The 24,216-nt window shown below is 44.4% G+C and overlaps 1 protein-coding gene across 5 annotated transcripts in view; it reads left to right on the plus strand.

Moving 5' to 3' along the window:
* Window positions 1-24,103, plus strand: part of sona (sol narae) — a 49,880-nt gene extending 25,777 nt beyond the window's left edge. The window contains exons 5-15 of one of the 5 annotated variants that reach the window (XR_004468701.1): window positions 7,706-7,835; window positions 8,437-8,711; window positions 9,566-9,670; window positions 16,350-16,492; window positions 17,596-17,651; window positions 19,027-19,153; window positions 19,509-19,673; window positions 19,747-19,978; window positions 20,062-20,141; window positions 20,355-22,029; window positions 23,303-24,103. Coding sequence is in view for 2 of the 5 variants with exons in the window: in XM_002138088.4 (XP_002138124.4) it covers window positions 7,706-7,835; window positions 8,437-8,711; window positions 9,566-9,670; window positions 16,350-16,492; window positions 16,681-16,733; window positions 19,027-19,153; window positions 19,509-19,673; window positions 19,747-19,978; window positions 20,062-20,141; window positions 20,355-21,172; window positions 23,303-23,331 (2,157 nt within the window). In the remaining 3 variants the exon portion in view is untranslated. Of the gene's footprint in view, window positions 1-7,705; window positions 7,836-8,436; window positions 8,712-9,565; window positions 9,671-16,349; window positions 16,493-16,680; window positions 16,734-17,595; window positions 17,652-19,026; window positions 19,154-19,508; window positions 19,674-19,746; window positions 19,979-20,061; window positions 20,142-20,354; window positions 22,030-23,302 lie in introns of all 5 variants that reach the window. The other 4 variants (XR_004468703.1, XR_004468702.1, XM_002138088.4 and 1 more) reach the window with 4 other exon arrangements.
* The last annotated feature ends 113 nt before the right edge of the window (window positions 24,104-24,216 follow it).

Here is a 24,216-nt window from a genome sequence, read left to right on the forward strand (position 1 = left end):
CTTGGCTAGCTATTTTGGCTAATTAAAGGAGCCAGCACCGAACAAACTATAATTCCGGCTTTTCTGGCACACCATCTTGTGAGCTCTTTCGGGTACCTCGAATAAATAAAGCATCTGTTTTCTGTAACCCAGCTTGATTAATGCTAATTGCGATGCTAGGCGTTGCGGTGCGTGTGGCTGATGAATGCGATGTTTGACGAGTATCTGATGTCTGCCTCTTGTCTGCTAATCACACTGTGCTCAGAAGAATTTGGCCCTGAAATGCACTTCGGCCAAGGGGCCCTTTCACAGGTGGCGTACCGGAGCGCTTATGCAATTGTCAGTTGAGGCACCTCAGATAGGCATCTACCTATTAATGAGCTTTCGAAATTTCTTCGGGTTGCTTGCGCCCCAGGTAAAAGAAGGTCTTCTGTGCAGTTCGATTTTTGATTGAAGTTTGGGCTTAAGTGCGACGTAAAGATGGGTTTACACACACTCAGTGCGAGGAGAGAGTACTTATACTTTTATTCTGCTGTCCTGAGCTGCAGATGTTTGAGCATCCCTCAGCTGCCACTCCCAGCGATGCGCTGCTCTTTTTTAGACCATTTGACATTTGACATTTGGCCACCGATTGCCAACGATTGAAATATCATGCACTGTACTGCCATTTGAGCAAACAGGCATGGCAACAGTAGGGACAACACGTAGAACTATTGGGGAGCTGGCAGCAGCTCGGGAGGCGACATTTGGAATCGGCTGGCAGCGCTTGGGCCGACTCTATTAGACAGCAGTCGCAGTCGTCATCATTAAGCAACATTCATGTCCAAAGTGCCAAACGAGTTTCTATCCGAGGTATCTTGCGGTAGCTTCTTCGGCTTGGGGTATTCTCACCTTCCCAGCTCAGCTCAGCTCAGCTCCCAGCTAATTGCTGGCCTTGATATTTACACAGAGTGTTGAGTGTTCGCTGGCGAGTGTGTCTGTGCGATAGTTGATCTTCTTGAATGGAAATTCTGTATTAATACTAAAACTGTAGCTGTCTGACCGCTGATTTGGCCGATTTGATTTGCATTAGCTTCGGGCAGCCGGACCAAGTGTTAGGCCTGCGGCCGTCCTGATATTCAGGCGGGGAAGCCTCTGATCGTCAATTGAGAATAGCAATTTATGGGACGATGGCATTTTCAAATGTTACTAAAGCTGATGGCTATGTCCGCGGCCACTGTTTTTGACTCTCGGTTGATTACAACTCAAAGAGCTGCTCGTGTGTTCCAGAAATTGGTGCGACTCGGGGCAGCGGTTTCTGCAAATTAATGTAAAATAGTTTTGCAAAACGCTGTTCCCTGCCCCGCCCTGGACATACTGGACATACCATGTGGACGACACAACCCCCACTGACGAGTTTGGCTGCTCGAGTTGCTCAAGTCTTACGGGTTTCGATGTTGGTTACCCGATAGCCGCAAGGAACGCGGCTCACTTGTCCGAAAGGAAAGGAAAATGTAATAAAACTGAAACTAAATCGAGTCGACATAACAACGAGCGTGTTACCAATATTCATAAGTCCGAGGCAGCAGCCCGACGATTTCAGTTGGCCGCTCACATGCAGATTTCGGATCCCAAGAGGTTTCCCCCGGGTCCAGCCAACTTTTAGAGATGAGAGCGTGACACGAAAGCTGTCGTGCTCACTCCACTCCGTCAGCTCTATTGGCAATGTGCGTACGCACAGCTCGGACGAACAGCGGCCAGCAAATCGCTTTTCAATTATGCCCGGCTCCGATCATACTCGTATTATTTAATCGAACGCCACGTTTATTTTGGGGCAGTGGCTGCAATTTCCTCGCGGAAAATGTTTTTTAATTGGTGCCACTTGGTGTGGCAAGCACCAGGCGATAGCAGCATTGCAGGCGGGTGCTGTTCCGAGACTTTGCTGCATGCTGCATATTAATAAGCGGCCATATCGGTTACGTCAGGGCATTCACAAACACATCGCAGATCACATAAGCCGATTAATGTCAGGGGACAGGGGCTGCCGAGCACGGGCCTGAAATTTTCACGCTTTAGATAACCAAATTTGGGGCACAAGTGGTGCCGGGGACGGAGACGGGGTAGGGAACGGGGAGTAGCCACCCAATTCAATTTGGAGGAATGGCGATCCAATTTCAATTAAGCGGATCAATGGATATCATTAATCATTTGAGGGGAGCAACGAAATGGAAGATACTTCTGGGTTCAGTCTCAGTTTTACTAACCCCAGCCAACTAAACGCCAACTAAACGCCAACTAAATGCCAACTAAATGCCAACTGTATGCCAAAATGTCGCACACCCTTGAGAATAACCTTGAGAGGCCTTCACTTTTGAGAAACTTCTAAGTGCAAGGACAACCTGCAGTCGGACAGCAGTCCACCAGTCAATCTACATGCTGATGCTGACTCCACTTGACTCCGACATGCGACTCGAGCTTCATTAGGCTATACGCCCATACGCCCATACGCCCGGCTGGCTACCCAGCCACCTCAGGCATCTCAGCCACCGATCCATCGAACCACTCGTGTGCGTTTGTAAGTATCTGGAGCTATTGGAGCGGCAACTTGAAAGCGCACTTTGACTTGTCTCCAGTTCGCATTGAACTTGTTGGCAGCGCCACACGAGGCATCAGAACAAATTACGCGTATACCGAAAAAAAGAGGCAAGAACCAAAGTGCGTTCTAGTGGCAGATACATTTTGTGAGCAAATTAATTTTGATTGCTTTTGAATGCATTCGGCTGGGAGCCGCTGTGTGGGCCAGGTTCTTAGAGCTCCGCCTGGGACTCAGACTGACCATGGGCGGTGGCCACTGCTGTTCTGCTGCTTTTTGATTCTTTTATAAATATTCATTGACCACAGATACCCATACAGATACCCATACAGATACCCATACAGATACAGGCACGGACACAGGTACAGATGCCAATACAGTTGCTGAATCCGTATGGAGCCGAGTGGGTTTCTGCCTGAAGGTGGGCTCGGAATATTTTTAACGAGCTGCTTTATGTAAACAAACTGTTAACACAGTTGGGGCACCCGTGGCAGGTCTCTCTCTCTATCTCTATCTCTGTGTGTCTGTCTGTCTCTATGTCCCGTGATATGGGTATTAGTGCCTGTTCTTGTTCTCATTGTTGACGCCGTAGTTTATGGCTACATGCAATCGCATTGAACAGCGATCTTAAGAGCCGATTAGATCTAACCTTGACCAAGATGATAGCCAACAAAAAAGACAACAACCAACAAAACACCTCAACTGATATTTTTCTTACGCATTTTCATTGATGCCGCCGTGACAAGATCAGCATCTGAAAGACCAGAATTTACGAATATTTCCACAAATCAAGGCTTTCGACTGCCGAACTATGTTTTCATATAAATGGTGTCTAATTCGTGCATACAGTAAATCCTTTGGAATGTGTTTTATTTGCATTTGAATCGGAGTTGTATAAATAATGAAAAACAAAATATCAAATATCCAATATCAAATAGCAGAGCTTAAGTCTACGGGCAATTCGTACATTTATTCAAAACGTAAAATTGTTAGTCCCAAAAACCAATTATTGACATTAAGAAAATGAATTAAGGAAAAACGCAGGCAACTCAATTCAGTTTAACACCATTTTCAACAACAGCCATTCGTCAGACGCCTTCTATTTCAATTAATATTCATTTTCTGACGTCTCCCGGCATTTATGACCCGCTGTGGCAGTGGTAGTGGCAAGTGGCAGCCAGCTCTTGGCAACACCAACACCAGCCACAATAACCTCAACAAACCGCAATAGTCATGACTATAATGACGACTCTGACTGCGACTCCTTCCCCTGGCCTCGCGTCGGGCCACCGTTCGTGTCATGAATTTGCACAAATTATGCTAATTTCCCAAAATTACAAACCACAAAGTGATTTTTCTATTGCCATTTCTGTGGTTGCTGCTGCTGGAGTCTGGGCTCTGGTGTCTGCCGATTTCGGATATTTGCACATTTGAGCGCTTCGACGCTCTGGGCAGAGAGGAAACAGCAGCAGCAGCAGCGAGCGCCGCAAAGCCCGAAAAACAAATACCAAAAGGTGATAATTTTGATTGTAAGTAAATTTTTGGTTCACTGAACTCTTTGTGGCGTGTCACATTGTGCAATCTCTGCTCGTTTTTAGCCCCGATGGTTGAACCGAAATGTTGTAGAATAATTTATATTTCATTGGGAAAAAACGGCAGACAACAAATCCTAATGAAAATATCATCACAAATCAATCAAATTCACCGCCATTCGATCGCAATCCGTGGGCGTTTCTGCAAGTGTCTATCTCACTCAAACAGTATCTATCTGTATCTGACAGATACGCGCACTTGTCCGGGGTGTACGAAAGGTTGGCTGCTGAAACAAAACCTAGAAATCACTCGGCAACGTAATACCCACACCGGTCCTCCTCATCTTGATATAACAATCGAGTCGGGTCGGGGGTGATTACATAAATAAGACAACTCCGACAACTTTATTTTGGGGCCAGCCGATGGCAAAGCATCGAGAGCCACCCGACAGCCGCGAAGCCATCTGCAGAGTGTAAGCTGCGTGATTTGAAAGCAATTCGCAGCTTCCCCCCACCCATCTCCCTCACTCTCCCGCAATCACCTGTTGGCTTTCCCCATCATTTGAGATTTGGCCTGCAGCACTTGCACTTACCGAGGGGCTGGATAGTGGCATTCAATTGCGATCCACCTTTGGTCATGACTCATGAGTAATCTACACAGAGCTGGGTATGAGGGAGAGAACTTCTGCACCCAATGTTGGGAAACGCGAGTACACTCTTGGTTTAATCAATCCACTAGGAAATCCCCATCCACTTGAAGTTTAATTGCAAAATCACTTCCTATTGGCCTGAACAGATATGCCTGCATATAGCAGATCTCTCGCAGTCGCTTTCAATTACCCAAGAGAGAGTGTGTTCACGGGTGTGTTCCGTCACAATTAAAAGCCAATTACTTAGCCGAACTCTCAACGCTTGGCGCCCGGCGAAGGAATCGGGTCGGGAATAGGAAGGGGTAATTTATTAATGGACTTTTCGCATAAATTGCGTTCAAGGCAGCTGGGCAACAAGGCAACAAGGCAACAGGCATTTGAAAATTAGAGCCTGCCTCATTTTGGCAATTACATAACGTTCCACGTTCCACGTACCGCGTACCAACCAGAACTCTGACGGCGGGACAAACTCAGGCCGAGTGAAAAAGCGTTGAGTAAGTCGGAGAAAAATAAAGCACACGCCCAAACACTTCAGCTGGCGGTTGTTTTTCTGTTTCTGTTTTTGCACTTGTTGGTGGAAATGCGGAAAACAAAAACAAAACCAAAAGAAAACACGAAACACGAAAAATTTGCTAGCCAGCATTAGGCCAATTGCCACATGCCGAGAAAACTTGCAGCCAGCCGCATAAATTAAAAGATCTGCCAAATGCCAAATAAAACTTAAATAAACTTAAAAATAATTGCGAGCAGTGTTGCCCAAGACAGAATTAATGCGAAAATTAAGAGTTACTTATTGCTACACACTTATGAATGTTACGGCGATATGCTAGTAAGTAGACGGTACTAGGATGCTGGCCTCCACAGGTCTGTCTATTTGTATGCAGAGTTGAAATGAATTTTCCTACTCCTACGCACAACAAGTGGCCTCTTGCAGGACAAGGAAGGCAATCCTTTCGTTCCGGCTCGCTGTCAATGTGAAGGCCGGAGCTGCTTCTCGCACATTGATCATACGCACTGTGTGCCAACAGCCATTCAAGTGTCGCCAGCTCAAATATTTATCATAATTCAAGTTCCCAACGAGGCTCCAACTGCATTCAAGTTGAAGAGTTTGTAGCCGTTGGGTTGTATAGGCTTCGCACCGCTCGGTTTGGCCCGGCCCGGCCCGGTTCGGCATGGCCTGGCCTGGACTGGCCTGGACTGGCTCATGTCATCAATGGCAATTTGTGGCCTGGCTTTGCCTGCAATTTGTTTGCGGCACAAGTTGCTGTTGAGCTGTCGCCGTTGTTGACATTTAGCTGCAGCCGCGGTTGCGGGACATTGAACTTTGCCGTTTTGTATTTTATAGTCAAATATACATACATATATTGAGAGCGAAGTCGAATCATTGTGTGCCTGATTAGCCATTTTTGGGCCCAAACTTGCTTAAAAGATGTAGGGTGTACACCTAGCACTGTATCCCAACACCAGTCATCAAAGTGTATCTTTATCTAAAGCTGACTCAGCTCAGTTCTCAGGTAGCTCTCACTTCCACTTCCTTTTGTATCTGGCACGATCTCAGCTGGGGGCAACATCTCGCAGCAGCTCTAGTTCATAGCTAATGCTTTAATTATAGCATGTAGAGATTATTTCCAAGATTTAATTGGACCACCTCGTACCGAGTGGGTGCCAATGGTCGCTGGGCCTCTGGCAAATCGATGATTGATAAACAAAAAGCCAATTAAAGCTGAAATAAACTCATAAGCAAATTGAATCGAAGGCATTCGGGTGTCCAAACAAGTAGCTAACCTTTTTCAAGGTCTGTCTCCGTCTTTGTCTACTTATGCATATGTACGTGTACGTGTACGTGTACGTGTACGTGTACGTGTATATATTGCCGTCTGGCTTACTCTGTTACCCTCTACTAATCATTGCAATTACAGAGGCGATAAAACCGAACCCGAGAACTCAAAGAGTGTGGATACATTTCTTATCGACGATCGCAGATTATTTGCATAAAATGTGCAACTATGCAAATTGCAGCTAATTTTTATGACTTGGCCAAAGTCATTCAAAGCCAACTCATATTCATATTGGCGTTCATATGCACTCGTACCTCTATGGGCACTACGGAGCAAGAATGCTGAGCGAAATAAGTGTAATAAATTATTTATACGGCGCTTACTTGTCAATGTCTAACGGCTGGCCCAAAATGGATTCGATATTGCGATTTCTTTGACAAATTTGAATGAAACGTACATATGTGCTTAACGTACTTAAACCAAAGATACATAATATGATTTTTGGGTGGATACAAAAACCATATATACTGAATTCCAAAGGAAGGTGGATACAGCTATTTATATTGCATCTACATATTCACACATATTTATGGCCGATGCTCAAAGAAGGCTATGGGCATATTAGATTTGTGGTGGAAGTGGATGCGTGCAACACCTAGAGGCAAACGTTTCTGACCCCATAAAGTATTTATATTCTTGATCAGCATCAATAGTCGCGTCGATATAGCCATGTCCGTCTGTCCATCGTTTTTGACGCCTAGTGCTCAGAGACTATAAGAGATGTCCCTCCTGTGATGTTAAAAAAAAACCAAATTCGTTTCAATACCCCCTTCCGGCCCCACCAAGCACGTAAATCTGTGGCATCAACAATTCCAAAGATACGAGAAAGACAAAAAACCCAGAATCATAGAGAATGAAACTACCCACCAGATTGCCGCATCTATGATCCAGACCATCGGATCAAATCTTATAATCGACATATAAAATATGTTGTGTAAAGATGTACATATATACTGATTGAATACCGCTGCCCTTGCCGCGCCTCACAACGTTTCCGCTTTGAATTATACATATGTATGTATATATGTACATATGTGTATCTAAAGCCTTACAAGTATCATTGATTGGACTAATTCCCTGATTTATTCGCCATGTTCGTTACTGATCACATTTTCCCCAATCTGTCGTTTTCAGGAGGGCAGCATCGGTCACGACCTGGTGATTAAGCCCTTGCCGCACGAGCTCAGTCCCAGCCAGGAGGAGGCCCACCACATTGTGTACAAGCGCGAGGCGAGCGCAGCAGAAGATCAACTGAGTGACTTCGGTAAGTCTGGGTGATGGATGGTTCCTGGGGCAGCATTGACCCGAGCCCCTGTGTGGCACACTGCACACTGTACATTCTTAATGGGCGCATTGACCCATGGAAGCCGTAGCAGCCATAGAAGCACTCCGCTAAGCCGTGGCCCATAAATCGCGGGCCGCGGCAACAAGTTGAGATCAACGTGAGGCCGATAGCATTTCCTGTTCGAAGATTCTTCGCGGCTGAATAACATAAAACAAAAGAAACACTCGTACGAAGCTAAGAGTTCAATGTAACAGTACGCCCTTCGCTGAATGCATTTACCCTCCGGTTGGTGGCGCCAAAATTCCAGCCAAAAAACTCCACTATAAAAACATGTACTTTATGGATGATTTTCCTCACCGTGCACTATTCAATATTCTCAGAAATCAAAAATAATAATTATGGGAAATACGGGTATTTCCACAGTCGGCTTTTGTGAAATGCGCCCAAAAATTATACTAAATACAGTTAAATGTTCGGCTACCTGACTTGCCAGCTTCTTATATCATAATAAAGACATTCCGATACTCGATTGTTGTTAATTTTGCTTAATTTACGTTTTCCGGTTTCGTTTCGTATGCAGCCTTCATGGAACCCGATGATCTGCTGGCCAGCGAGAAGCTGGAGCGTCTGCAACGGCGCCAGCGGCGCAAACGGCGCAGCGTTCCCACCAGTCCCGACTTCGAGGACCTCAACGACGAGGATGAGGGCGTTCTGGACCCAGAGCCCCAGACCGCCGAGTCCCGCACCCGCACCCGCACCCGTTCCCGGCGCCAGGCACCGTACATCATCTACCCCGAAGTCTTGGTTATCGTCGACTACGATGGCTATCGGCTCCACGGCGGCGATAATTTGCAGGTGCGTGAGCGATGGCGAGCCGCTCCAGAGGCACGAGGGTGCAGAAAAAAGAAATTAAAAAGTCAGAGCCCGAATGGAGTTGTCCGCGATTGCAGACAGCTGGGATTGTCTCCGCTTGTGCGTGGCGCTGCCACGACTCCGATACGGTCGCACCCAGCGCAACCCAGCCCGCGGGGGATTTCGAAGTCTGAAGATTGTAAAAGTTGTTTTTTGGTCTGTGTCTTTTTGTTGCCTGGTCTGCCAGTTGGTGGTTTGTTAGCTACATGTGTATACATGGAATATATACTGACAGATAGGTCTGGTCTGGCTGTGAGCCTATCCAGATCCAGGTGCCCCAAGCGGCCAGAGAGTCCAGATTAGGATTAGGATTGTACGAGTATTTCAGACGCAAAGAACACAGGTAAAATGGAACAGAAATGGTACAGAACAGAACGTGCAAACGATCTTAATGAACAATGTAGGAGGGATAGTGCGGTAATAGAGATACAATTTCTTCCACCATAATTTGGATTCTGAAATCGGCTCTGAGCTCAAAAAGGCTCGAATGTGCTCCATCTCCAGTTCTCAGTGGTTCTATCTCTGCGTTTTCGGATTCACTTCGAAGTAAAGCCGACGCACAAAATTTGATTATTATGCACATCACTCACAGTGGAGATTTATAGGTCTGCCCGACCTGGGTGCGCTCTTGTCCGCGAGAATCTGCCGCAAGACTAGCCAGCGGCAGGGAAGCGGCCCAGATGAAAGCAGATAGGACTGATGAATGTGTCCGGACCGCAGCTGATAGATACGAGTACTCAGCCGCGCCGTTCTCCAGCTTTGACTAATGCTAGCCTCCCCCCTTTTCCCAAACGCAGGTCAAGCGGTACTTCATCTCATTCTGGAACGGCGTCGATCTTCGTTACCGCCTGCTGAAGGGCCCCAGAATACGCATCAGCATCGCTGGCATCATCATCTCCCGGGTAAGTACGACTTAACGGCAATCCAATGCCCTGCAACAAACCCTCGAGCCAGCTCATTACACAATCCCAGCCATCCACTCTCATTTGGCTAATTGAGCAATCCATTTGGTAGCTCAACTTTAACCTCTCGCCAAAATCGGTCTCTCAAATTGGAGCAGCTCTTCTCCACCCCGACCCAGGCAGCTAATTCCCGAGTCAGCTCCAATGATCGGTCACGATCTGGGATCTGGCTGGAAACAAAACATGCAACGCATGCGCTGCGATTCGTTGGAAAAAATGTGAACAACCAATTTGGCTATTTGCTTGGCCGTAGCCAGCAAAAAGCTCGGCCAACAAATTTTAACAAGTTTTTTCCTGGCTATGTTTTGAGGCACACTCGTGCCAGCTCCAAAGCCTTGCTAAATGTTTTTCTAAAAATTAGCCACAGAATGCTTTATGGCCCGCGAATCGAGCTGGTCAAGAGTTTCAGAGATTCAGTTTCCTCAGGCCCCGTTTGGGGGATAGATATTGGTATCATTGAACAGTTCTCCGAAAGATGATTCCTATCCATTCTAGATGTGAATGGGCATGCTCTTGGGAGTAGAACAGAACGTTTAGTGTTCAACGTTCTCTGCCCTTTTTGGTTTAAGATCGTATTGGAAATAAATATACGGACACGTAACAGCCACATTCAATAGGACAGTTTCTGTGTGCATTTCATAAGAGGAAAAGAGGAAAAGCTCACCAAAGAAGGCCAACACTTGGCTGTCGTTTCCAGGCAGCCAGCTATAGATCGCTGTGAACATCTTTCACTTATTAACAGTCCACTAATTTGATTGCATAACGCAAAACCATAAAACACTTTGACAACATTATAGCATCGTGTCTCTGTTACCATTTCGTTTCGTTTTGTCTCAATCTGAGACCCAGACTGCCGCCTGGTTAGACTTTCTCACACAAATCAGTTTGGCGTTGGTTCAGGAAGCCACAGCCATTTGTCGTGGCCACAGAGGGAGCCATCGAGGGAGAGTGGGACGGCTCGAAAGTGCGGCACACGAAAGTGGAAAATTGGCACAGGCACAGGCATAGCATCGGCAGAGAGGCACCTGCGGCACACAGACGCCACAAGTTGCATCAAGCGGCTGCCCACACGACAGCAACGAGCAGGCCATCGAGGAGACAACGATGTCGACGGGTTACCCTAAGTACGTCAATTGGCGTTAGCTCTGTCTCTGGCTCTAGCTATGGATCTGACTCTGACTCTGACTCCGACTCTGCAGCCACAAAAAATTATTTTCAGACCGCATAAATAATGCAACAGCCACCAGTGCCACCAGTGCCACCAGTGCCACCACTGCCACCAGTGCCAGTACTGCGTGTTGGCCGCAGTTGCATAATCTAATGGGCCACGCTAACTGCATTCGGCCTTAGCCGCAGTTGACTCAGATCAGATTTTTCCGTACACACATTTTGGTCTCCTTTTTGCCCAATTTCACACACACATGACTTCCTCTTCTCCATGCACTCGAGCAAGTGTATCCGTAAATGCTCGTGTATGTCGTCGGGAAGTCGTCGCTAAGCACTTTTTGCTACGCTAATAAATGTTGGATTGCATTTGCGCTCTGGCCAGTCCAACCTGCGAAAAACTGGGCTCGAATAATTACTCAGAATTTGAGTTGGGTAACAAATTATGGGATATCCATGTCCGATAACCTGCCGAGGCATGTTGGCCAACAACGAGTGGCCGAAAACGGCAAGGACTCTAAACTAATCCCCTGAACGTGAGTGGCACTTAGTCGGAAGGGTTTTTGGGGGCTGAACTCTGGACATCCTTCACTTTTTCGTGCTCTAGAGCAACATTTTTGAAAAGTTAAACAACTTGACCCCAATGCCAGAGACAAAGCGCCCAGCGGCTTTTCAAATTTTGAAGCCATTTAACAGAAAGAACGCAACCCAAAGCCACATAAATTAATCACTCATTGACAAATAACTAAGAGAATTACTTAGGCAACAACTGCGGACTGCCAGTTCTATGAGAGTTGTTCGATTAATTGATTCTTGCTGGAAAAACCCAAAACGAAAATAGAGCCGCAACAAAATGACAACAAAACGTTGCCACATTAATAAGCCGTGGGCTGCGTAACTCAACTGCACAAGGCGCTAAGAACAGCCCACAGCAACTGCAGCTCAGCCTAGTTAATGGCGTGCCGGCATTTTTTTAGTCTCTGTGCTACCCATGAATGAGGGGCAGAACAATGAGCTTAGATCGAGTTGCAACGCAGCTACGAGATCCGCCAGCGGCTAGTCTGAAAATTCTCATCGAGTGGCAGGCACTCAAATTACAGTTTGCCCGGGGAATATTAAACAGTTTTTTAGTACAGCTGGGTATGAAGGGGTGTATGGAATGAATCAACTTCACAACGTTCACAACTTCAATCTCCCCTATCAAATCCCAGCACTGCGTAACCCAAAGTCGAGCGCCACACAACCACGACCCGCACCTAATAAATTGCGTATACGCAATATAGTCGCTACCGCTGCAGCTGCCACTTGGCTGAAATTGAAATATGATTGTGGCGCAAGCGCAGCGCCAGTGCGTTCGACACTTGTACAGGCAGTAAGCCGGGCTAGCAGAAGAAGGGGCGAGGCTGTTTAACTTCTAACGGAAAGTTGCCCGCAATTAATTAAAATGTTAATTAAATGTCACAGATAAAAGTTCAGGCCAGTCGGTAGCCGACTTGAGAGCTACCCCCACGCCAATTCCACTCGGTTCGGTTTGGCTTGGATCTGAGCTGAGCTGATCTGATCTGATCTGATATATAGTGTTGGCTTTATAAATCTATATCCATGACTTGTTATGATCACCTGCAGTTGGCTATCAGCCCAGGGAATTCCACTCGGTTGATTAATGGATCCGCTTCAGCAGAGAAAAGAAGTCAATCCGATTCTTCGCCTCCACTCCTCTTCCGACTTCCTCCCGGACCTCCCCTGACCAAAAATGTTCAGTTCGTCTGGCTATCCCCATCCACTTTCAAGACGCCAATAAACATTCTCCATTCGCTCTTATCGCGGTGACTTTATCTAGAGTGCCACAAAAATGCCAAACAATGCATGAGTGACACACCCAGCAGGCCCCAAATAAAAAGTATATATGGAAATAGTCTTGTTGTCTTCGCCAGTTCTCATATTTGCCAGTTGTCATAACAAATTCCTCAGCTAACGAAGCTTGTGCCGCGGCGAAAACCGGGATAGGACCAGGCCCAGGCCCAGGCCCGGACCAGACCTGGACAATCAGTCTTGACCAGATGTTGGCTTCAGGGAAAATCTCCCCCACTCGCATATAGAGTGCCGGTAGCCGAAAATGCAAGTGCCTGACAAACGTATAAATTGCAATAATGCAAATGGAAACTTGAAGCAAAGCTTGGACACAAAGAAAACCAAATAAAAAATAGAGTAAAACGTCCCCTTTGGCAAACACTCTGTCTTCAAAGCCCTTGCCGGGAATACTCTACGAGGACGTCTATATAAGCTAAATGTACATATCGACAATCGATCATATCCATAGGCAGAGTTCAGTTGAGTTTATCCCTTTTTCTTGGTTCCGTGAGTAGGACCCCCTACCTGCTAGCGGTAAGCCCAGCTTATCACAGTTGCAGGGTATTGAAAATGAAAACTTATCCCCCATTGGTTGACCCAAAAGCCTGTCGGACTCTGTGGGTGGTGCCCCAATCGGCCGCCTGTCGCCCAGGTCCAACGTATCCGATGTGTGGGCGCCAAAAGCCGAAGCGAGTGTCTCTGGAAGGAGGGAATCGAAGGGGCTTAGTGGGTGTGTGAGTGGGTGTGAGTGCTTTTAGTGGAACACCGTCCACCTCCCAGTCAGATGGTTTAGCAAGCCTTACGAAATGGTAGAAATTACAGACCATTCCATTGACAGTTTTTATAAAAGACTTATAAGCCCAGCCCAGAGAAAGGCACCCGAGACCGGCTGGAAAATTAAATTAAAATATACATTTTGCTTTTAATTACGCACAAAAGGTTGTTGCGAAACTGTCGCACAAACGTTATTTTATTTTTAATTTTATGTGCTTTTCTATGTAATTTTTTATTCGGGGGAAAGGCAAACCGGTCCCGGTTGGGTGTCTGCCATGGTTTGGTTACATTTTAGGTCCTACTGACAGTTTCTCTGATACGTTTTTTGGCTTTTGCTTTCAAATCTGATTATTTGAAACATGTTTTTTTGTATCCTTGGAGAGTATTTTAAACTTTGTCAGAAGTTTGTAAAATCCACTAGGAATCATCTCCACACGAAGCATATCCTGATCACATTCCGTCTGTTTTCGTACAAACTATTCTTTCAGTTTTTAAACGGTTTCGCCGAAATTGTGCAAATATTCTCCTTTCAAAGATGGGCAGATGACCGCCATAGCTGATAGGCCTTCCGAGTGTAATTTTTTTTTACTGCACAGGGTATATAAAAGTCGGTGCTCCCAAGTTAGCTAGTGGCTAATGTTCGTGGTGGACTGCCGCCCCAGAGTCGGGGCCGCAGTGGCCACTCGAATTGTGCAATCCGTAATCAAAGATGTGCCAGGTCATCCATGGTCCGACGGCTTTCCCGCTGGTTCTCTGGATAGGGGACACTCTATGTACGAGCATTAGGCAGTCTAGTGCTAGTCTGGCAGCTCAGTCTTGGCTGTCTTTTCCAGGCCAACTTCTGTGACATCGATGGCCGTGTGTGGCCCAGTGTGAGAACAAGGCACGTTGAGATCCCTCGCCGGGACTGGGCACAACAAATGTATAATGTATAATTACTAGTTTGCAAGTTTGGGTGGATTGAACAGTGAAGGATTGGGGAAATCTTTAGAGTGAAATGCCCATGCGTTTAAAACATTCGAAACCCTTTTTCCATTCCTTTGCAATTGCTGTGCCAGAGATCCCAAGTGTGTGATCCCAAGGTGCGCTGCTCAATGAATCATCTTCACGTTTGGCAACAAACTGCTCTAATAAACTATTCAAAATGTAATTCTGTAATAATTATTTGTAATTTGGCAAATTCGAGTCGAATCGTAGACCCCATGCGTTTGCCTTTCCCACTCGGCCCAAGGCCAGAGACGGAACATTTAAAATTCTTGATCGTTTCGTCTGAAGAATTGCCAAATATTCATTTTGGATGTTTGTTCATTATTGGGGAGGGGGGAGCACGACGTGCCCGTACTCGGAATTGATCAGTCTGTCATCTTGTCCAAAACCCGAGCGGGAATGGGAATAGAGCGGCAAAGAGCCGACATGGAGTGCGGACTTTTAATGGATAGATACTAGATACGAGTACACGGCAATCCCACTAAACTATCAGATACAAATACACCCAATCGAGCGGACACATTCTGCATATCATTTGGCAATACTGATGCCTTCGCAGACTCGAATCCGTTCGAATTCGTTTGATGTTTGAATATTTTGTTATTGTTTGCGGTTGTCTGTTTATAGATCACTTTGTCAGACTCTGTTCATTTCCTAGACATCTGCTGTCTGCCGTCTGCTGTCTGCCGTCTGCTGTCTGCCGTCTGCTGTCTACTCAACTAGTTGGTAATTTATCAAAATGCTCTAGCTTAGGCTGCAGTCCTCCGGCTTAGACACACAGATACCCAGATACAGATGTGAGCAATCTGTGAGATTGCTGTGCAGTTGGAAAATGGCTGCAAATCAAATGTGTCAGTCGGGCTCTGTTTGTCACCTTACTTTGGTTTTATCACCTGCACGCTGAGTACCTCCGTCCAGGGAGAAGGAGCTGCGACTGCAACTGGTTCTGGCACATACACGATTAGCCGTGGAGCCATTCTATTAACATATTGATTTGCCTAGGGCTCAAAGTGATTGACAATTGTGTTACTATAATTTATGTAGCTGTCACTTCAGTAAATCTCACAACGCCCCTTTAGTCACGATATCTGCAATGTACGAGTGTGTGCATATGTACATATGTATGTATGTATGTATAGTATGTGTATATTCACGAGTAGCCGACTGAAAGTTGCCCTGGGATGTAACTGATGAAATTAATTGAACTGCAACCAACTCCCAATTATGCAACGCACAATTGCAACTGGTTTTCTGTGTGCTGTGTGCTGTCTGCTGTCTGCTGTGGCCTGCCCCCAACAACAATCAGATGCAATACGATTGAAAGAAAACCCACACGACTTTGACTTTGCCAATAATCAGACATCGTCATCCCCAATGATGGCGATGATCGTCTTCTGCAACGGCCTTATCGCTGCAACAGCACTAATGGCACGTTTTTCACGTTCACTTGATTTCCGTTTCGAGTGTAGCCACCAACATCATTTCCACCGAGAAATGGGCCATAAATACATATGTTGCTCGAAGCTCTTTCCATTTGTGTGGCTTTCCTCAGTCAAATGCCAAATCGGTTGCGCAATCGAAAGTGGAGTTTCCTTTGGGGGCTTCTATCCAATGGAGGTCGCCAAGTCACCCGATGACGGCGCTGAGGTACAGATTATTTCACGGTTCGCCCAGCTGAAATGTCAGCTACTGGGAGTGACTGTAAATTTTAAACTGAACTTTCAAAGAACTTTGAAAGGTTTGTATAATATTAACCTTTCAGCATCTCCTCAGCATCACCATTAGCATCCCCGTATCCAATAAAAATACTCCCAACCTTACCATTACCTTCTGACTGTTGCAGGGCCGCGATGCCACCCCCTATCTGGAACGCAATCGAGTGGGACGGGACGCCATCGACTCGGCTGCCGCCCTCACCGACATGGGCAAATATCTGTTTCGCGAGCGCCGTCTGCCAGTCTACGACATCGCCGTGGCCATAACTAAGTAAGTGCTTCGGGGGATCCGGCATTGTTGTCGCCCAGTGTTTTGGTTTTCATTTCAGGATCAACGGCAGTTCTCTGAGTTCTCTGAGCAGCTATCGGCACTTCCCCTTTTACTCTTTATTAGTATATTAACTATATTAGAGACATATCCCCTAAAGATACATTCCTATAATGTCTTCCTGTGTCTAGGTATGATATGTGTCGCAGGCGTAAAGGAGGTCGTTGCACCAAGGGCACAGCGGGTAAAGAGATACCATGAAAATACTAGACCTAGACTTGTACACACCCACACACACAAACACTGGTACACACAGATACACACTCAGAACAAATGTCATTACGGGTGTTTAACATATTTGAGTTAGTTTTTGGTTATCACCTCTCCCCAGCTACAAGACACACTAAAAAAAGTCACCTAAATTTGCGTGTGGGTCTTAATAAATTACCACCACTACACAACACACACACACACGCACACGCACACACACACACACACAACATACTAGTAAAAAATAGTTAATTCCAAAGCGTTAAACTAATTTGAGTAGCGGATCGGGCATTAATCGTAAAACCGGTTGACTTCTTTAGTACGAGTATCTTATATCAGTACCTGGCTCACGGTTGCATTGGTTTGCGCTTTGAATCATATATTTACATCAATACTAGCGTTTAAATATACTTTTTACGTCCAACTTGGAAAGGCCTCCATGTGGTATCATTTGTAGACAAAAAGTGGTAAATGGAAGACTTAATCCCTAAATTAGTGTTCCCTATCGGCAGTTGGATTGGAATCTATAAAACTGGGATACGAGTATTGCGTACATTTCTGAACCCGATCTTTGCTTCACGATTCGGTGCGTCGAAGATAGATTTTTCTCGTGGCCCTTTCTCCGCTCTTGAAACGATATTAAGTAATGCTCAAGCTATGTGTGCCTGCCCAAACAATCAATATCGAATTTGGCACGCCCCCCGATCGACAAAACAACAATCGATCAACGGCCACGAGGAGATAATGAAATAAATGGTTCAGAAACCCCAAATCGAAACTGAAACCGAAACCAAATCTAAAATTTCTACGCATTTTTGAACAATTTTCGCCCGCAGACTCGATATGTGCCGTCGCACCTCCGCTTATGGCGAATGTAATCGCGGTACCGCAGGTAAAGACCCCACAACTATCATTCACTTCGTTAGCCAACAACTACTATGTATCTGTACAGACAAATGCAAAAAATAAGCACATCGAGCTGTGCAAACGCGCTAAAATAAGTAACATTAAAGGCGGGCCCCGCCAAGCCCCAAATGCGTCGCTCCATCATCAACAAAATCAAGCAAATTTAATGAATTTCATGCACGTCTCTTTGTCTCTATTCTCACCCTCCTCCTCTATCCAACCCACTCTGCCTCTGACACTGCTCCACCTCTCTCCTTCCGGCAAAGCGAATTAAACGAGTGCTTTTCGAGTAATCGCTGCTGTGCGGAAGCAAGAACAAGGAAATGTGCGCATGCGCTGGCGAACGATATCTTTGCAATTCTTCCTTTTCTCTGTGTAAATTATATATGTACATACATATGTACATATTTCTTTGAAGCATTCCGTTTCGAACTATACATTTTGTAAATGTTTTCATTAATAAATATTTACATACATATGTATGTACATATGTACATACATACATTCACATGCGCGCTGAGCCTTTCTTCAGCGGTTTCTTCAGCGCTCCTAAGACTGTACAACTTTCCCACTGCTATCGATATTCTGTCGGCTTCCGTCTAAATGCTATATATGTATGTACGTTTTCCGAATTACTTTATCGAACTCTTCTCTGTCTTCTGTGTCAACTGCATGTACATATGTATGTACATATATGTACTCTTAAACTGTTAATATAACCAATTTATTGAATTTCAGCTGACAAATAAATAATAAATATGAATGAAAAGTATCAACGATGTTTAATGAATAATGTATATAGAAAGTCCACAATTGAAAAAAGGTTTAACATACATAAATATATGAATATACTACTAACTGCAACGCTTCATTAGAACGAATTGCTGCAAGACACAAATTGCCATACAAATTAATTATTATTTTTATAAAAGCACTACAAAAATAAAAATGCTTTTCAAACTAGTTATATTGGGCTTCTGTTAATAACACTAATAAATCCATATACTATTACTAACGTTTCACCATTTTGGTTATGGGCTAGTCATATCTAAGCTGGAGTTTTGCAGTTTTAGCTACTAATTTTACACGTAATCGCTCTCACACATCGAATAACAATTCGAGACCTTCTCTCAGCTGTTGCAGTTATTGTCTACGGACAAGAAAATTATGTTTGAGAGTAAAAACGAATGGCCGAAATGGAACAAGACATCATAATTTTGGTTAATAACTGCGACAGCTCAGCGACGTTGCCTTAAGGAAATTGTCAACTTCCTGTTGGACAGAAAAGAAAATTTACACAATGTGAAAAAGGCCCGCAAAATAATTGCCTAATTTTCTTCATGTATTTTCTTTCGGAAAAGGCTTCGCCTACGTTGGCGGTGCCTGCGTAGTGAACAAGCGACTGGAAAAGGTGAACAGCGTGGCCATCATTGAAGACACCGGCGGTTTCAGCGGCATCATTGTGGCTGCCCACGAAGTGGGACACTTGTAAGTAGTCCCACAGGAACATATATGCAATATAGGAAGCGACGATTGTACTCCTAGCGGCTTTCCTTGACCGGCCGGCGAGCGGAACTCATTCTGCTCAACTTTCAATTCATGTACTTAGTATCCCAAGTCCCTGATCAAAGACGTGTATTTGGGGTTCACTTGTCCAGCTTTAACAGAAGCAAACTAAAAAAATAAAAAAAAAAAAAGCGAATAGCTTCCGTTGCTGGAAACTGGTCACTGAAACTCGTTTGCATTTCCGTTTGACATCATTCGGCTTGCAATTAATCAATTAACATTTTTCCCACCCGTCCACGCTCCTCAATCAAAATGTGTCTCTTGCTCTTTCACGCAGACTGGGAGCGGTCCATGACGGGTCGCCGCCACCAAGCTACCTAGGCGGCCCGGGCGCCCAGCGCTGTCGCTGGGAGGACGGATACATTATGTCCGATTTGCGCCACACTGAGCGCGGATTCAGATGGTCCGCCTGTACGGTCCAGAGCTTTCATCATTTTCTCAAGTGAGTGGATCTTAGGAACGGCTAGGATAAGAAGATTGTACTTGACTTGGCTCTGTTTCTTTCTCGTTCGCAGTGGAGACACGGCCACCTGCCTGCACAACGCCCCACACGAGGACAGCGCTCTGGGACGCTCTCTGCCAGGCACCTTGCTTTCGTTGGATGCCCAATGCCGGCGGGACCGAGGAACTTATGCCTGCTTCAAGGACGAGCGCGTCTGTGCCCAGTTGTTCTGCTTCGACGCCCAGACGGGATACTGCGTGGCCTACAGACCCGCTGCGGAGGGTTCGGCCTGTGGTAACGGTTATGTAAGTCCCCCTAAGTCACCTGTGATTGATAGCCGCACTCTGCTTTCGGCCCGACTAACCCAAACATGTTTACCGCTACACAGCACTGTCTGGATGGTCGGTGCACCCCTCTGCCCTCCAACATCATCCCCGACTATGGAAACAACTATCGTTTAGTCTACAAGTGAGTAAAGTTTATTTGGTTTTGTTTATTGAGAAGACTGTTCCTTAGTAGTTTTGTTGTGTAAGCTAAGCATTCTACTTACTAAAACACAAAAATTTAGAGTACAAAGTACATACACGAATATACACAGAAAAACAAATTTTAATGAACAAACCTTTACACCTTTACACTAAATTAAAACACCAACAACACCAAACACAAATGCAACCGTAGTAAAATCGACAGCAAAAAAGATGCAACCTCTGAGCCAACGGAAGACATTGAAAATAGTAGCGAAGAGGCCGAGTCGCAAGAAGATGAGAATGAGAATGAGAATGAGAACGAGAACGATGATGAGGAGGAGCAAGAGCAGGATGAGGGCACCACTAGTAGCGAGGAGCAGCAGGATAATAAAGTCGAGCAGAGCTCAGACACCGCTTCGGCTTCCGCTGCCTCTGCTGGTGCTGGTACGTCGACATCTACAACGAAGTCGACGACAACGACCACAGTGCGACCCAAGGCGAAAGCGTTTGGGTACTTGCATCGCATTTTGCCGTTGTACGACGCGGAGAGGCAATGGCTTCAGAAAGACGGAGTTTTGGTGAAGACGCGGACCAGCAGTAGCGTCAGCAGCATTAGCGGTCCCTCTGCTCCCTCTACAACAAAAATACCAAAAACAACAACCACACAAACACCGAATCTCTTTCAAGTCTACACACATGAATTACGCAAACAAATTGAATACTACCTACACATGCTACAAACACAACAACATGCAACAAAATTGAAACCAGAACAAAAGCCACAACAGTCAGAACAAACACAACAGTCGATAGTTGAAATACCTTTGGTACAAAAACAAATTAAAAATTATAGTGTAACCAGCAACAGCAACAGCAACGGAGCAAAACAACAACACCAACAGAACACCAGCGAAGAGAACCAGAGGCAGCCGCAGCCGCAACAGCAACAGCAACAGCAACAGCCAACCGATGAGGAAAATGAAGCCACTGCCGGCATTCAGAGCAATGAAGCGATTGAGCGGCAAAAACGTAAGTTCCCCATCCAATCCACCATAGCAACAACAGCAATAGCAACTGCTGCAAAAACGACATCAGCAACAACATCAGAAACAACTGCCAAAGGGATAACAACATCATCATTTCTCGATGCGTATTTTAAAAAATTACAAGCATTGCATTCACCAACACTGGATGGCGCAGTAACGGCCACCAGCACAATCACATCCGTCTCTTCATCCGTCAGCTCAACAAGCAAGCAACATCCGCAACACCCGCAGAAAGAAGACAAATTTGAGGGCAGCGCCTTCCTGAAACGTACGCCAACTCGGAGTAGTATTAAAGCATACAAAACTAGTAGTAGCAATACGAGTATTAGTAGTAGTCAACCTCATCCACAAAATCAACAACAACAAAGGCCAAGCTACATTGGCGACACCACAAATAATCTGCCAGCGGTGTTGGACAGTGCGCCAAGTACAACAGAAAGTACAGCTGTGCCCAAGAAACCCAAAATTAAAACACAAAAACTAATACGCCGCACACGAGTCATGTAACCATAAAGTGAACGCGAGAAAGTGACAGAGATGCTGATACGGAGAAAGACGCAAACAAGAAACTCTGCTACCACTTATTATAAACTACTAAATACTGCTAGCCAAAAACACAGTTGATCAGCTGCTTGCCAAAACCAAAACAAGAACCTTTCAACATACAATGTCAACGGCTCCTTCGTCCTTCGTCGTTCGTCCAACGACCAACGTCCACAATACCACACACACAAAACAAAGCAACACGCAACACACACATGTACACATGTACATATATGTCAAACCGACCGATCCGATACCGATACCGATACCGAAAACGATTCGTTTTTCTTACGTGCGGTAAGCCAAACCAAACCAATCCAGCATTCAATCCGGTTCTTAACTTCCTCCTTAGCAGTAGTCTAAAGCTTTACTCTAAAGTATTTTCCGTTTTTACGCTGCCTGCCCTATAATAAATACAAAAATATAACCTTGGTTGCTAAGGGCGACATGGAAGTAGGAATAAGTGAAAATTAAATGATAAACAATACTCATTTGAAGCTCCCTATTCGCATACGTAATTGGCCATTAGCCATTTAGCTGTAATATGGAATATATTTTTAGCACTTGGCGTTGGAAATTGCATCGATCATATCTGACATCTGCAAGAAACAAACATTTAACTCAGTAGTGTAGGGACCGCTTAGTCAGTGGCCCCAGTTGTAGTTCTTAAATTATTGTTCCTTGAATTTGCATGAAATATAATATTTTAATTAGCTCCTACATTTCCAACAAGTTAAACGAGAATTATCGACTATTGAGCCTTCTTCATCCTTGACCGATACCAGTCAGAACTTGATGAAAACAATGTCGTACATTTGCATTAGACACATAGTCAGAACCTCATACAGCATGCTTGAAGAAAAACTGTCATCAAACTTTCTTTCAAAGATCAAAATCTCATCGCTGATACTTTTTTTGCTATTCCGGTATACATATCTCTCGCCTCTATCTTTCCAAAATCGACACACGCCAACACTCAAACACACATACACACATACACACATGCATTCAAGCAAATCCAAACAGGAACAAATTGGCATTTAAACATGCGCACACATACTCGTACCAGCATAGAAACCCACAAACATACACGCTCTCCTTCTCACACCACCACCACACATGCATACTCGAACATACATATTGAGAGGAATATCGAAATATTGGAAATATATAGAATTGTAGCAATTAAGTATTAGTTGATCAACAACAAATGGCATGGAATCAGAGAATAATCAAAACCAAACGCATTTTTGCATACTAAAAATCAAGCTGCAGAAGGCGAGAGTGCAACAAAAAGTAATTTGGCAAATGGAAGCGCATGGAATTGGAAATATAAAACTGAAATATAAATAATACACACGCACATACAACACCCACACTTCAAAATGGCGGCGACTGCAACAAATATACATACATACATACTTACATACATATTACAATATAAAACAAATCCAGAAAATGTTCATTGATTCTGCACGCCCGACAAAAGTGATATAGCCGCATTAGATCTATTCTTACTAATTACGTTTTCCATTTTTTTATTTCCCCTTCCCTCCCCTCTCCAAAATAGTGGTTAACTGGAAGCTGTTTCCGTTCTAGCGAAATGACGGCTGTACAGGCAGCAATTGGAATTGGTTAGTAACAGTCACTGCCATCGAAATTGGAACAAGTTTTTGCAGTTAAAATGTGTTTTAGCTAGAATTTATTATTATTATTATTTGAATGGAAAACTATTGATTGTTTTTAGATATAGCCACAACTAATTTAAAATATTGTCTGTTAAACGCCAACGCAACAAAGCAATTTAACATTCATACGAATATGCGTATGAAATGTTGCTCAGTACATGCATACATACATATATTATGTAATGATTCGGTATAATTTAATTTAATGCGAATTCTTGTAAAATAGTACACATTATTCTGTAAACATTTCATTCGCACAACTTTGGCAGACTACTTAAATTATTCTTTGAGCAAATCATCAAACAAGACGAACAAAAATAATTATAATCCCACTTTCCAATGTGATAAACATATAATTTGTACTCTTTACTAAAATATATTTATCGTTTTTTGTTTGAAAATTGCTTAAAAAGGTGGAGAATTGTCCGTTGATACCTTGCCGCACTTTGCCTACAAGAAAACTTAAAATTCCATTTCATTGTTGTATTAAAATTGTTAGAGACGTACATTCTTAAACAATCATTACTTTATAGTTACGTAGTATAATGTTTGATACAAAAAAAATATATACAAAATAAGTTTTAGTTGTAGCTAATAAATGAAACTGTACATTTATCAACCACACACCCACACAAAAAGAAACAAAAACGTATGCCTAAATATATGTATGTACATAAAATAAATAAATCTGTACATGAAAATACTTGTACATCTTTGATTAAACTGGGGATATGAAAATAAGAATAAGAATAAGAAGATAAGAATACCTCTCTAAAATATTTCAATGCGTACAGAA

Source organism: Drosophila pseudoobscura, chromosome 3, assembly GCF_009870125.1.
Source record: "Drosophila pseudoobscura strain MV-25-SWS-2005 chromosome 3, UCI_Dpse_MV25, whole genome shotgun sequence".
Taxonomy (NCBI): domain Eukaryota; kingdom Metazoa; phylum Arthropoda; class Insecta; order Diptera; family Drosophilidae; genus Drosophila; species Drosophila pseudoobscura.